At 43.3% G+C, this 16,480-nt stretch overlaps 1 protein-coding gene across 1 annotated transcript; it reads right to left on the bottom strand.

Moving 5' to 3' along the window:
• Positions 1-207: 207 nt before the first annotated feature.
• Positions 208-12,964, bottom strand: pfkmb (phosphofructokinase, muscle b). The gene is made up of 22 exons (XM_079509579.1): positions 12,743-12,964; positions 10,453-10,526; positions 10,183-10,260; positions 9,510-9,699; positions 8,972-9,137; positions 8,827-8,871; positions 8,623-8,731; positions 8,055-8,150; positions 7,860-7,952; positions 7,520-7,645; positions 6,867-6,931; positions 6,708-6,771; positions 4,382-4,528; positions 4,182-4,252; positions 4,002-4,089; positions 3,536-3,688; positions 3,268-3,432; positions 3,063-3,124; positions 2,761-2,872; positions 2,478-2,577; positions 2,257-2,362; positions 208-698 (listed from the first exon to the last, which is right to left on the bottom strand). The coding sequence occupies exons 1-22, from the start codon at positions 12,825-12,827 to the stop codon at positions 560-562; spliced, it is 2,334 nt and encodes a 777-aa protein (XP_079365705.1). The 5' UTR covers positions 12,828-12,964; the 3' UTR covers positions 208-559.
• Between the last annotated feature and the right edge of the window lie 3,516 nt (positions 12,965-16,480).

Genomic DNA, 16,480 nt, shown 5'->3' with positions numbered 1-16,480 from the left:
TATTGCTTCCTACTTCAGCTTCCTACCTCTGTGGCGAGATGACGTTTGATTTGACTTACTGAAACTCAACTGTTTACTGAACTTAACCATACCAGGACCTTGGCCATTAATATTAATCATGTTGTAAATGTCTTTTCCATAATAACTCCATACAACATTGTGGGCTCAGTTACATTAGACAGAGAAAAAAACAACACTGACAGCACAAGTGAAGTACGTTTTTATTTTGCCATGAAAATGGAAAACATTTGCGATAAATTTGTAAATTGAGATGGTTACAACTGATTTTCACAACACAACTGAGTTGTCTGCTGTTGGTGGAAAGGGAAGTTCTAGAAACAGGAAACAGAACAGTGCGGTTTAGAGCAGCTTGCTGAAAAAGGAAGGAGCTAAACCTGTGGTGTGCACTGTGCATGTATATGACAGCTCTGCAATACTATAGAATATCCATCCGAAGCTCACAAACCACTTCCGCAACCCAACTCAAATGCTACATGTCATATTTGATCATTAGGTGACTATTGAACAGTGACAGTGTTTTGATTGTAGCATCGGAAGACTACTGTTCAATGAGGCCTCTCTTCCTGATGATATGTTCCATAGTGGCAGCCTCAGTGTCCAGGTTGATTTTGTACTTGGCCAGGATCTTCAGGATGGGTCTCAGCTTCAGCCACCATTGTGTCTTAGGAATACGATGTCTATAGAGGAGATTGCGTTAGGGGTATATATATATATACAGTGTTTGTGTGTGCGTGCGTGCGTGCGTGCGTGCATGCGTGCGTGCGTGCGTGCGTGCGTGAATGAATAGTTTATTCGGTGCTTTACAGTTACATGTTAAATACTTAAGTTGTATTTACAATAATCAGAGGTGCACCGAAAAGGTCTAGGCTGAAGCCGAAGCTTACTTTGCCTAGCCTGACTAATGAAAGCTCATGAAATGTAAGCGACCCAGTCATCAAAGTCATATAATAATAATTATTATTATTAAGCCAATGGGAATCTGACCCCATACCCTTAAACGCCACCTAAGCCAATGGGAGTCTGACCCATACTCTGAAACGCCACCAGAAACTGTACAGTACACTGTACTGTAATCATATACAGTTAAATGGTGCATTTTATATAGCGCCTTTATCCAAGGTGCGTTACATAGATTATGCATTACATTCACCCATTCACACACACATTCATACGGCGGAAACTATGCAAGGCACCAACCAGCAATCAGGGGTTCAGTGTCTTGCTCAAGAACACTTCAACGCTAACTCTGGGGGAGCCCGGGTTTGAACTGGCAACCTTGCGGTTACCATCCAGCCACCCCTGAGCCACCACCGCCCCAATTAACTCCTAGGAGACCGCCAGCCTGTAGGGATGCTGGATGCCAGACAAATTGAACAAAAAGTGAAAGAAGAAGCTCTTGCTCTAGTTCCGTTTTTACCGGAAGTAGAAGTCATCAAGTCGGCCATTACGGATCAGCTACCAGCTCCGGGTGTGTGCGTGTCTGAAAATCGTTTATGATCGTCCGATCTCAAATTAGGGTCTTATGATTATGAAGCCCCGAATATCGCATTTTGACCAGATTATGAGCCATAATTCATATAAAGACGGCTTGTGCGCGTGCACGCGGGGATTTTGGCCGCTTTTACGTGGTCGGGATCTGTAGCTAGCTAAAAATGCAACAAACATGCTAATTTGATGGTTTTGATTCGCCGATAGACGTGGATTAAACAAAACTCGGCCCTACGTTTTAGGCACCCCGGACAAAGGTAAGTTCACCTCGGCTATACGTCCATGGCACTTATCCTGTTTTAATGTATGTGTGTGTGTGTGTGTGTGTGTGTGTGTGTGTGTGTGTGTGTGTGTGTGTGTGTGTGTGTGTGTGTGTGTGTGTTAGGCTGTGCAACAGTGACAGTGACAGACGCTATTTTCGTGCTCGGACAGACCCAGCCAGCCTGGGACCCGCATAGCTGTCTATAGGAGTGGTCGCACCACTCAAAAACAGTGATATAGTGACATCACACTATCATCCCCTCCCCCTTTATCATACAACAACAGCTGTGGGTGTTGCTTCAGTTCAGGTGGATCACCACCCATCACCAGTGCCACCAGGCAAACCAGGCATATAATGAACTGGTGGGCGTGTCCACATAAATACGGAAATTTAACAAATACTGCACAGATGGTGGAGGTGAACGGAACACTGTCTGTCCCCCCGTAACATACATACATACAACATACAGAGAGAATAACTCTTACTCAAAATCAGTTTGCTCTTTGAGTTCTTCCAGAGGAGAGAAGACCAAAGACCTCTTCTTCATACCCAACACACAGGCAGTATCTGGGGAATTGGCAAAGATACGACCTGGAGAGTACATAAAGAGAATGTAACATATCAACATGGGGGCCACACAATGATACAGCAGTCCACACTTCTATAACACATCCTGTATTCCGCAAGTGGGACATTATAATTTCACCATGTCTGTAGCACTCCTTCAGTTTGTCAGTTAGCCATAGGACAGACTTAGCGCCCATCTTGGTGCCAAAATTCCTGTCGAAGGGCGTGGGTGTTCCACCCTATAGTAAAACAAGAAGGAAGACAATGTATTCACTTGGGTCTTATGCTATGTATAGAATTGACAAACACTGATTTAACAACTCAAAGGACTTTGTAATATGACAAATAGCAACAAGTCACGATAGGGAGACTAGATTGAAAGATTGTAACACAAAACTGGGGATCTCGATTCTTTGGCATACCTGCTGCATGTGTCCAAGAACATTCTTCCTGCAGTCAAACACACCCTTGCCCTCTTCTGAGTACAGGTTGAAGATGAAGTCTGTGGTGTAGTTAGCGTTGCATCTCTCATTCCTGTAAAGAAAGAAGAAATCATATGAGTTGAATGAACCCATCTGTATGTGATAACAGATAATCATCTGTCTCAAATCCCCAAATGAACCACAAGGCGCACAGGTGACTCTTTTTAGTTGTGTAGAATCTACATAAACAAAGGAACAGTAAAAAAAAAAAATAGTATGGATTGTATGACATGTCCACAAACCTCAAAATGAGACCTCTCTTAACATTGGTCTTCATCTTCTCCACCAGATGCTCCACATTCACCTGCAAACAAAGCAACCATCAGCTCACAATATGAAGTTGAGAAAACATACATCCACTCATCCATCCAACCAACCAACCAACCAACCAACCAACCAACCAACCACCCAGCAGTCATTCTATGTCATCAACATAAAAGCTCAGACCTCCAGGTCATGGATGTTGAAAGGTTCCTCAAAGATGTATGCAGCATCAGCTCCAGATGCCAGGCCAGCCATGGTAGCCAAGTAGCCACAGTATCCTCCCATAGTCTCAACAAGGAACACTCTTCTCTTTGTTCCAGCAGCAGACTGCTTGATCCTATCACATGTCTGACATAGACATGAACCAAAAGAGATGTACACAAAATGAACACTGAGGTGTATTACTATGATGGAATGTCATTTGGGTGTGCGACATGTGCGTCTGTCTGACCGTTGTTATGGTGTTAAGCGCAGTGTCAGCGCCAATGCTGAAGTCTGACCCAGGTATATTGTTGGAGACAGTCGCAGGAATGACTACCAGGGGAATACACAGCTCCTCATACTTATTTCTAGCCTCCACCAACTGCAGACCACCCAAAAATGCCTGGTGAAGACAAAACAAAGTGTAAAACCTTCATGAAAAACATTCACTATCAATTTCACTGAAATCTTTGACGAAGTATGAGTTTAACCAATTTGAAGCCATAGAACCTCATGATGAATAGCGGAAATACTGATCAACAACGCATCACATCGAGACACATTGTGAGTAGATCTGCAATTTCTATTAAATAAATGTCACATAGGCTATGGCATGCCCAAAATAGGGATGCCAGTTTTAAAGTGGTTAAGAAATTGCAATGTTGTGTTCATTTGCACTTCATATTGTAGGGTAATATTATAAAGTAGCTCCTCACCTCAAAGCCTCCAATAATGACCAAAGCATGGATGTTAAACTTCGTAATGCTCAGACTAATCTGCTCCATAACGTCAATTGGCACGGACCTTCATCAGACAGAACAAAAATAATCACACATATATAATCTGTGTGTCATAAATTCCTTGTGATCAGATGAGTCCATATGGAGATAGATTACCTCTTAGTGCCCAGCAAGGAACCCCCCTTTCCAGTCCACCCTCCCACATAACCCCAGCTGATAGGCTCAACCTGGGAAAGGACAAAAAGACTGTAAACATTTGTTTTCAGCACTCTTTTTTCATAGGCATGTTCACGTAAATGTTAATCATAATAAAATACTCCAAATTGGTTTCATGAGCTTGTACAGCTAGGATGTACCATTCCATTAGCCAGGCCGTCGAAGCCATCATGAACACCAAGCATCTGGTGACCCTGAAGAAGGCCTATTCTGACCGCTGAACGAACGGCAGCATTCATCCCAGCACATGGAGCACCAACATTCACTATAGCAACGTTGATGTTACTCTGGAAAGAGGAAAAGATGTATAGAGATAAATGTATCACCCAGAGGAAAATTCATTACACACACAGAGAAATGTGTTAAATTAAATGTTTTAATTAACTCTAATTGAAATCTAAACATTTTATTATAGCCAAATAAATCAATGTTATGTTACAGTATATACCAGTAAGACGCCTGATGGTGAGAAGCACAAGGCTGCTGTACTTTATACCTCATACTTTAAATGCTTAGTATGAGGTATAAAGTACAGCAGCCTTGTGTTCCTAAAACAGAAAGATTGGGTATTGGGCAAGACTGACGTTATGTATCTTTCAGGACCTTTCACTGCTTCGTCTCAACCATTACTCTATGGCTCTGCTCTCAGCCACCGCGGTGGATATTATGACATTCCGTTTTTTGGAATGTTGCCACTACTGTTGGAGTAGCCATAAACTACACAGGTTCATCCCGATGTTCTGGACATCTTTGTAATGTTAGTGTTAGTAAAAAGCAGGTAAAAGAGTAATGTTTGAGGCAGACTAACACGCCACAGTTCACTGTAGTAGAAGAGGTGCGGGTTTACCCCGCAGCTATGTCGGCTCCGCCTACAGGAAATACGTAAGCTGCGACCATGAGACCCGTTTCTGAATTCGTCTATATGGAGATGTAAGGGTAGGTGAGGTCGCACGCACGCATCCACCTAGGTGACAGCAGACTGCTGGGCGAGCGCTGGCGCTTTGGCATGGGGGGTCAGATGAACATATGGAATGAATTCTGTACTGGCCATATATGGAGCGTGTCTTGAGTGTACAGGGTTTGATGTGGTCAGATCAACATATGGAATGTCAGAACAGGTCAGCTCCATATGGAGATCTAAGGGTGGCAGCGGGGGCAGTGTCTTGAGTGTAAAGGGTTTGATGAGGGCCCAGGTAGGGCCGGGCCTTCATTTTCGGGCCTGTTAAGAACGGGCTGCTAATAACTTTGGCGCAGGCCCGTCTAGAGTTTAAGGTCGCATTCACACCTCTAATTCGGTAGACTCAGCAGGGACCTTTATCAATGTGTTCAATTTATAAACACGTGTGTGTGTGTGTGTGTGTGTGTGTGTGTGTGTGTGTGTGTGTGTGTGTGCGTGCGTGCGTGCGTGCGTGCGTGCGTGCGTGCGTGCGTGCGTGCGTGCGTGCGTGCGTGCGTGCGTGCGTGCGTGCGCAATAACGGATGTCTACAACTTCACCAACTTGTTTTATAAAGTAGCAGCTAGCCTACTAAAGCCTACATACATTAAACCTGGTAGGTTAATAGGAGTAGCCTACTGTCTACACAAACACACACATACCACTTTTCTGACTCCAGATCAGCGCAGGATTCCCGGTCCAGGTCTGTACTACGAGCGCAAACACTTTATGCAACCTGCAACATTGTGTAAATGTGCGATGGAACCCAATCGCCTCCATTCTCTTGCAATATCCTGTACACTGCATTGTTCGTGTGTGTATACCTATAGCTTCAGCATAAGCCTATGATCGTCAGGCCATATTGCAATAAGGGCTTCTATCTCTTCATTAGACCACGTGTGTCCACATCTTTACGCCTCGCTGCGTAATACCTTCGATTCTCCTTCCTTCTAGTGTGCCAAATACCAACTATTTCATCCCACAATGGTACATTCACTCCCTATGCATTCACACCTGCAGTGATCCGCACTCTGCTGCGTTTTGAAGTGAAGTGAAACCCTCGTTTTTTGGCGGAGTAAAATGCGGTTCTTTGGTGCGCATTAGGATTCGATTGAGCCTTCACACCTGCCAAACGAAGCGCACTTTCCAACAATGTGCAGCAGGATTCGTTTTAATCGCAGTAAAGCATGCTGGTGTGAATGCGACCTAAATGGACAGGTATCAGTCAAAAGGTGAAACATCGAAGAGGAAGGATGGATGGGGAAGGATCAACATATGGAATGTCAAAACAGGTCAGCTCCATATATGGATGATGATATGAGGGATCTCCATATATGGGCATGCCTTAATATTGATGACAACAGGGATCCCTGATGATGTCACGTGATGTCACGAGGTATGCCTGGGGTGACCAACCAATTGACTGACTGACGGGAAATGCATGATTTCATAGTAAATGCGACCTGCAGTCGCAACTAATGTCATGTGCTTTCAAGACCTCTTCAATTGTATAAGAGGCACAATGCCCTACCTTTATCTCTGGAGGGTGCAAATGGGCCAGCATTTGGTATGTATTCCAGTTGTTCTCAAAGCTCCTGTAGTTCAACATTAATGGAAATGTACAGACATATGAAACTGGCTACAGCACATAACTATACATCGAAAGCAATAACTGAACGGTGTGCCTCACTTTCCCCTGAGCTTCACAGCATCCTCAAATCTCCCTTCTCCCATGGCTGTGGTCACGTCTTTAGTCTGAAATCAAAGGAGATAGGGGACGTCAAACAGAAAAATGGATGGATGTGAGTCAAGTCAGTCAGTCAGTCAGTCAGTCAGTCAGTCAGACAGACAGACAGACAGACAGACAGACAGACAGACAGACAGACAGACAGACAGACAGACAGACAGACAGACAGACAGACAGACAGACAGACAGACAGACAGACAGACAGACAGACAGACAGACAGACAGATACAATCTCTGCTGCATGTCAAATGTATGCATGTTACCTTTCAGACAAACTGTTGTGACAGCAGTCACACAAACTCATACAGAGAGGGCTTGAACTCTCCATTTCAAGGATAGGTTCTTAGTTTACTTATGATCATAGATGACTATTTCTATGTTCTTGCTTATTGTAAATCGCTCTGGATTAAGAGCATCTACTGAATGCCTAAATTGTAATTTGTAAATTGTTATGGTATCGATAGCAATATAGAGTATGCCATCAAGTCCCCCAGCAATGTAGGTGGTTGTGAACACGGAAGTATGGTTCTTACTAGGACAGATCTATATAGTTAATATGCAATGTGGTGGTGTATTGGAGATGTGTTTTAACTCACCACTTGGACACACTCCATCAGAGGCAGCCTGATTGCCATGTTTCCTGACAAGCTCACCACACACGCAGGAGTTTCTGGAGTGGCCTCTAGCAGAGCCATCACAGCCTCTACGCCCATCCTGCTACCCTGAATCACACATCACACGATAAAGTCGGAATTGTTTGTAACAACACATGACACACAGACAGAGACAGAGAGAAAGCTCAATTGGTACACACAGTAAAAGGGTATATGTGCGTGTGTGCGTGTGTGCGTGTGTGCGTGTGTGTGTGTGTGTGTGTGTGTGTGTGTGTGTGTGTATATATATAAATATATGTATATGGGGAAAGTGAATGTTTACCAGAATTCTATCGAATGCAGAGGGGGTTCCGCCTCTCTGTACATGTCCCAAGATGGTAGCCCGAGTGTCGAAGCCCAGGTTTTTAGATACGATCTAAATAAGACAGGTGATAAGAAATTACGATATTATTTGTCTGTATGACACGACTAGTGTATGTATGCCTCCCTCTGATTATTGTCATTACTCATTACTAACGTCTTTGACATAGTCACAGGTGATAGGTGTTCCATTGCGGTTCATGGCCCCCTCTGCAATAATGATGACATTCAAACGGGAGCCGCGGCTTCTTTGCTGTGTGGGATAGAGAAAAACATGAAAGATCGGCAAGCATGCTCTCTGGGAGAGAGTAGAAGGATATGGAAAGAGATAGATCAGTGGTTCTCAAACCTTTTCATGGGAAGGACACCCACATGAATGTGTATTTGGTCATTAGATAGATAGATATGTTTATTATCCCGCAGGGGGAAATCAGTAAATCAGTAATACATTAAATAAGTAGAAGTTTTGTGTTGTTGAAATGTTTCAACATTTTTCAAGATTATTTTGAAAATAGCAATGCGACATGATGTGTGAGCTTATGGAACAGCTATTTTGAAATAGGCTATAAGGTGGCTAAACAGATTTTGATGCTATATTAACAAATTTAGCTGGGGACCCGCTGGAACTCCCTCAAGGATCCTTGGGGCTCCCCGGAACCCACTTTGAGAACCACTGAGATAATAATGCATGCAGTGGGTGATGGCATGGCGGGAGAGAGATGTACGTCTGTTAGTCTCCTGAAGAGATGTTGTTCCCATCCATCCTCTGGGGGCATTTCTGGGATGAACACCCAGTCAGCGCCACAGGCCAGGGCAGTCACCAGGGCCAAGTAACTGTAGGCAGACAATAAACCATACTGTCATAGATGTCATAGATGTGCATGCACGCGTATTCGCCTAAACTTCGTGCACAGACCAGGTTTGCTCACCCACAGTGCCTGCCCATCACCTCCAGGATGAAGGTTCTCTGGTGACTGCAGAAAGACACATACAGTATACAAATTTGAGATCAGGCATTTTGACATCACACTGGAGTCAGGCGTCCCTCAGATAACTGTCAGTGTGTCTTTGTACCTCTGTGCGGTGGTAGTGATGGCATCCACCACCTCTATGATGCGGTGCAGGGCAGAATCTGTGCCGATAGTCATGTCAGTGCCACAGAAGTCATTGTCGATGGACCCCACCATGCCAACGATGTTCAGGTGAGATGATCGCTTGGCCTCGTCTGCTGTGATCTTCCCTGAGCAGTGGTGCACACGCAAACACAGCCTTCATCACGATGACTTAAAATATCCATGTTATCCAATTAATTTCTTGCAGTGGCCAGTTCCAACAAGGTGAGTAGGAATTCACTCAACTGAAAGAGCATTAGTGTAGGGTGTTGGATTTAAGAGATTTGTGTTTTAATCTGTTGCAATCTCATTATGTATTTTTGTTTTGTTTTGTTTTTACGTGTACACCTGAACATGTGAGGTAAAGTTGAATCTTGAATCTCTATAGCATCAGTTTTATAACTATGTGACAGTAGGGAAGTCAGATGTGAAAAGCGACTTGTCACTCTTGTTTAGAGCAGTGCCTGTTGGGTAATGCTGAACACTCGGGGAACTCTCACCAGCTTTCACCAGGTCAGCCAGCAGCTCGCTCCACTCTGTACGGAACTGGTTGGCACCTGTCAGACTGCCATCGCCACCAATCACACACAAGTTAGTGATTCCCAGCTTTACCAGGTTACAGGCGGCTTTGGTGCGTCCTTCCTTAGCCCGGAAGTCCTGACAGCGGGCGCTGCCAATCACGGTGCCACCCTGATGAAAAGGATGGAGGAATGATTTTCAGGACCCAATAACAAATGTTTGTACGATATTCAGCACACTAGGAGTAGAGAAGCCTAAACGAGCAAGCAAGAAACTAACTGCATGAAGGTTGCATAGAATGGAGATGGGGTGGTTGTGGGGATCGTGGTAAGATTATATGACACTCCGGCCTCTGTGTCTAAGGTCAGTTAAATCCTTTAATGAACCTTGGCATTTAAATGACCACTTGACCTACAGAACTTCACTGGCGGGGCTAAAGAGTTGCTCCAGTTACATGGCCCACCCGTCTTCTGAAAAGGTTAGACTAGGACCTCTTGACCACAACGTTCAAAACGTTGAGAAGGTCAGAAAAGAAGTGTATGTGTGTGTGTGTGTGTGTGTGTGTGCGCGCGGGCGCGCACACGTGCGCGCGCGTGTGTGTGTGTGTATTAATACGTGCATGTGTGTGTGTGTGTGTGTACTGTATGTTCTCACCAGCTGCAGCATCATGGACACACTCTCCCAGGTAGCCAATTTGATATTGTCTCCTCCATCCACCAAGCCTTGGTATCCCTGCACCACACAAAAACACTTACTGTAAATATCAGTCCCAGTCTAAATATATATATACTGTATGTGCTGGCTTAGGCATGTGTCGTATAAATAGTGCCACACTGAGTATGTTGGAGCAATGTTTGCACGATTCTGTGCAGATAAAAGCATAGAAAAAACCAGTAGAGAAGGACCATGGCCATTGTTGTTTACCTCATGGACAAAATACACTTTGGCTCCGGTGTACATTCCTACTCTGACTGTGGCTCTCACAGCTGCATTCATTCCTGTAGACACAATGATGAGTGTTGTGCATTTAATAACTGTGGTGACACATACTAATAAACATACTGTAAGCTCTGGAAACTTCAAATGCGTGTCACGTCTGTGACAATAGAAACAACAAAGACTTGCCGCAGATGAAATTAATCATCTTAGGACAAAGAGAACAAAACACCAACTAACATTTTTATCCCACAATTTTGCAACCCATTTTTTCACCCAGTGTTTCACCCAATTTTCTAATGTAATCCTGGGCGCTACACTTCCTCTGCCAACCTGGGGGGGCAGCGGACTGACCTCATGCTTCCTTCTATGCATGAGGAGTCCAAGCTGCTTCTTTTCACCTGGCACGGGGGAGTTTCCCCGGCCAGACGTAGCGCGTGGAAGGAACACGTTATTCCCCTCCATCAGGCGCCCCGGCTGTCCAGGGGGTGGCAGTTTAGAGACCAGGATTACTGCATGTTTTTTGTGAGGGTATCTACCCTAGGGGACACAGGGAGAACATGCAAACTCCACACAGAAAGGCCCTTTGCCTAAGGTATGGGCACTGATGACGCGGAGGAGGGAACACGCCCCCAGCGCCCGCAGCGTCCCCAGCAAGAACCGAACACAGGACCTTCTAGCTGTGAGGTGACAGCACTACCGAGCGTGCCACCGCCCCCCTCCAACTACTGTTTTTAATAAACTTCAGAAAAAGATACGTATATAAATATTTGACCCAACTTTGTACTTTTCCAATATTGGTTACATGAGGCTAAGAAATAATATCAAAACAACCTGACAATAATAACACACCATACATTATAACTATATGAATGTATGTGTATTACAGATTGAACAGTATGAGAAAGAAAAGACATAAAGGTATTTATCTGCAAGCATAACAAATCAGCTTAAAGGACAAGACATTTGGACAGATAAACAGTGAAGTTCACTAACTCCATGTTAACCATTTAATCCCTTTATACGGTACTTCATCGCTAGCCTGGTAAACCGCTCCCCCTTGAAATCAAATCACATTGCACTTCTCTCTTGCAGAATGAAAATAAATCTATTCAAGGGGGAGTGGTTAACCAGGCTACTTCATCACATGACGAATAGCAAAATTAACTGATCTACAACCTCACAATGTATCACGGATTCACAATGTGACGCTTTGTGAGCTTGTTGATCTGCTATTTTAGAAAATGTTTAATGTTTAACTTTTGTTTTAAAGTTTCTATAATTGCATGCCAAAAAGAGTGATGCAAAGTTGAAAGTTCCTAAAGAGAAGTGGGATTGGACGGTTAGAGGGGCTCACTTCAGTCCACCTCACTATGTCACAGACATGCATGTGACAGAAAGGTCATGCTAAAATTAGCCCCCCTGCCCTCTCACAACAGATACACATGGAGAGGAAAGGGAGACGGAAGCCAAAGAACATGATATCTAGATGTCTGGAAAGGTACAATGCAATGGACAACATTTAATTGCAAATGAGGAGGCAGAACATGTCAATGCGTGTCTTTTCCACCACTCCCAGAGCTATGGGGCATAGTCCCATAGCTCTGTGAAGCTCAACGGACGTAGCACTCAACGGTCCCACTGGAAGGTCATGTGGGGTCAGTAGACATTCTAAAAGGTCAAGTATGGATATACTCATCACCAACTTTAAGGTCAGAGCAGGGCAAGTCTCCTTGCCTCTGTGGTTCAACCTGCCCTGGGTCTGGATGCAAGACTTCAGCAGGTTCAGCTTACTCTTTATTTACGTTATATAGCTCTGCAATGCCATAGTCATGACAGTTGTGTGCCTGAGTGTTTATAAAAAGTGGTATACCAAACTGAGTGAAACAATTATAATGGTTGGCACCTTCTTATCCAAACTTTCCATAACTATTAATCATTATAGGAAACATTACATGTTTTAGAGATTATGGAGCTGGCCACCAACATGATGTTCCCAAACAGGCTACCTGACATTTACAAGCATCAAAAGCTAATCTTCTTTGTCTATCTTTGACAGATTTGTCTTTGATTTTTGACTGCTGTGGGTTAATTGTTCTTAATTGTTGTTAATTGTTAATTGTTCTCCAAGTTCTCCGAGTCATGTTTAAATAGAAATAGACTTAATCAGAGTCCCCCACAGTGGGAGAGTGCACTCACTCACACACATCACCCTGGAGACCCTCTACTTATTCTGGGCATCACTACTCACACATCACCCTGGAAACCGTCTACTTACCCTGGGCATCACCTCCTGAGGTCAGCACAGCAATTGCCCGACCCACCCCGATCTTGGTGGGGTCCACTTTAGCTGACTCTGCCATGTTCCTGGAGCTGTTCCTATCTGAAATACAGAGGGAAGAAGATTGGCTTTGATCGTATTATAAGCCCTATCGCCACTGCTGTCCAGTTTGTCCACTACTCCTCGCTGGCTGCTCCGGAGAGTGAGAGAGGGGGCAAGTGGACACAAGATAACTATCCTCTTGGCATAAACTGAGGCAGGTGCAGTTGGGTAACACACACGCACGCATGCGCAGTTTGCGCACAGACAGACAGACAGACAGACAGACAGACAGACAGACAGACAGACAGACAGACAGACAGACAGACAGACAGACAGACAGACAGACAGACAGACAGACAGACAGACAGACAGACAGACAGACAGACAGACAGACAGACAGACAGACAGACAGACAGACAGAGTTTGTGGGAGTGATTGCAGGTAATTGCAGGTTTACAAATAAGTTTTAAAATGTAGCGAAACACCATTTGTATAACATTTTTTGTATAATAATTATAATAGTTGAATTGTTTAAACCAGGAATGTAAACCATTCTTCTTATTCATAAACCTATCCTCTGTAATGAGAAGTAAAATTAAGGTATTTACAGAGTTGTTGTTTTAGCTTTCATTAAACCATAGTTTCATAAAAAATCCGTAAGATTGTAACATCTAATGAAACAGTGAGATTGGAATAGATTTATGTCCATACAAAATATCACAGTGCAGGTTAAATTATGTAATTGTGCATATACACTATAGCAAATGCACTGATGGTGTGTTACTTATCCCTGACCTCTATGTCCTCGTCATTTTTTGGCAATGTGCTGTAAATCATATTAAAGTATTATGCTTTTACTGCTTGCTTTTGACCTGCCTCACAGCAGCCTGCTAGCCCTGTCTGTCTTTTTAAGTTATTGAAGTCATTCAATTGAAGTCATTAAAAAGAAAAACAGGAGCTCTTATGATCGTACATCATCATGACGTAAAATAGACACTATGACGTAAAATTCTCCATTCATTGTCAATGGGAATTTAATTTGTTTGTTTAAGACGAAGTTTGTGGACGGTAACTAAAAGCTGGATCTAGATGGGGCTATCGCTAGCGCCCCTCAAAATGAAAAGAAAAGAAAAAAACACTATCCATAAAACAAATGTGCTCATACTCTCACATGTGACAATAGCTCAGATCAGAACCTTCTCCCTCCACTATATAGCTCGGAGCTATACAGCGGAGGGAGAGCTAGGTTCCAAATGGGGCTAATGTGACAACTAACCCATAGCACCACCTACCTGACCTTACAGTAGGGTACCACATAAGTATTTAGCTAGTGACTGAAAAGTAGATCATCATCGTTTGATCATAAAATACTTACAAATAACACCAACATAAAAACTAGGGATGCTTGAGATAGAACTTTTGTCCGATATCCGAAGACTGATAAATTGCATGGTCAAATCGACTGATACCCATATAGGCAATGCAAGGTTCCAGTAGGGAAACTTCCACCTTTTATACAGTGAGAGAGATTTGTTTTTGCGTCCGGTGACCCCATCCAGTGCAGGTTTTAGACGTGCCTCCTCAGTCTCAGATCTGAACCCATTTGAATTGGTGTTAGGAATCCGTTGCGACCGCATGCACTTGCTGACATCGGACCCACAACCTTCCGCATGAAAGGCAAATGCTCTAACCATTACACTAGGACGTCCCCCCACCTTTTATACAGTAACAGTAACACATGAGTTCAAACAATGTTATGAACCTTTTGAAAGCTTTTCCAGAAAACACTGATTGAATCTGCAGCCTTCATCATCACAAAAAGCTTTTTCAGCTTCACATTCAAACATAAATATTATAAAATAAAATATCGGCTAAACCCAATATACCATGAGTAAAATGCCCTGAGGGCGAGAAACAACCTCGCTAAAGGGCGAGGTCACGTGCACGCATCCGCCTGAGTTTCATCAGACTGCTGGGCAAGCACTGGCGCTTTGGCATGGTGGGGTCAGATCAACATATAGAATTAATTCTGTACTGGCCATATATGGAGCGTGTCTTGACTCTTGAGTGTACAGGGTTTGATGAGGTCAGATCAACATATGGAATGTCAGAACAGGTCAGCTCCATATATGGAATTATAAGGTAATGCCGATACTGCCACCCTGATACAATTAATGAACCATTAAATTATGCATCCCTAAAAAAAACAATACAAATTTCAAAATGTCTCCTGTACTGAGCTGGCAGTCCTCATATGACACTGCGTGCCATTACATTACTGTAGGCCTACACTCAGTGTGCAGTGACAGTTCTGTAAATACATTATATAGCTTACCGGCATTCTCTGCTGGTGGGCTGACAGAGTCCAGGGACAGCTTGTTGTATTCAGCAGCTGACGGGGCATCGCAATCTGTGGTAGGAAATTAGGGAAACAATATCACATTACAGGAATTCTCCCTGGACTATGGTACGCGTGGTTGCGCACAGCTGAGCTGATAGCTAAAACTCCAGAGTGTTCATTGAGTAAAGCGCATCCTGCAGGGTCCATTTTTACTCTCTCAGAGTTATATTAACACTCCAGATTTTACAGTGTCATATACGTCTTAAACTTGGCTGTTGGAAAGCTTCTCGTGTTACCACCGCTTGCAGCGCCTAGAGTCAAACGCATGAATGGCACAACTTAAGCTATATCTACCAGACCCACACATCCAGAAATTTAGGTGCAGTACAAAATAGAGTTTCATTCATTCTGTGTTCCTTCTAGATATATTTTAAAAGGATGGTGGAACCACGTAATACGCTCAATAAACAAATGCCAGCATAATCAGCCATCATCCAAGGCCAGCAACCACATAGGCTCAGTCAGTCTCCTATAATAAATTATTGTCCATTTTTTTTAATTTCGAGGACCCCCAGCTTGAGCTTGATTATTAGGCATTAGGCGACTGACCTATGCACATTTGATACATCTCTGGAACCCCACTCTACACTGTACAATCTACACTGGAATTTCACTCCGATACAGTGTACAAATGGACTGGTCCATTCACTCCATTGGGCCAAAACGCATTTTTGAAATAGCATTTGATTTGATGAAAATCACACCCGTGTGAAGTGGGGGCATCGACATCATCATGTCGTAAATTTGTCTATTTGCAGATTTTGGTGCCCCTCCTGACACGTCAACCCTGAGTGAGTAGGTGGGGACCCAGACATTTTAATTTAATCTGTTCAGAAATTTCAGTGCACACCAATTAAAAACATTTTTAAAACATGTTACAGAGCAGAGCAACTTTAGCAACTTTACAGTAAGCAGAAGAACAACACTGGTAATACATCAAATACATAAAAAAAGAGTCAAAGAATCATAAGTAAGCTAAGCACCTAACATCCGTCTAACAGTGGAATATCTATATAATGAAACTATGCGTATACACTGACTACAGTGTAAATTGTGGAATTTATATAATGAAAATATGTGTATACACTATAGGGGGCTACATTAAATGCTATCTTAATTACATAAAAATACATGTATCTAAATACATTATGATATTAATTTTCTCTGTACTGTTAGCTATATCACTACAGAGGACAGTAATTGTAGCACTGGAGTCCAGAAATTTGACTCATTCTGACTTGAGTAATGAGTACAACTTGAGATATGACTTGGACTCAAATCTGTCTTTGAGG

The sequence above is a fragment of the Electrona antarctica genome, assembly GCF_951216825.1.
Source record: "Electrona antarctica genome assembly, chromosome: 9".
Taxonomy (NCBI): Eukaryota; Metazoa; Chordata; class Actinopteri; order Myctophiformes; family Myctophidae; genus Electrona; species Electrona antarctica.
Note: the sequence above shows the minus strand (reverse complement) of the source record. Positions and strands in the feature narration are given on the sequence as shown.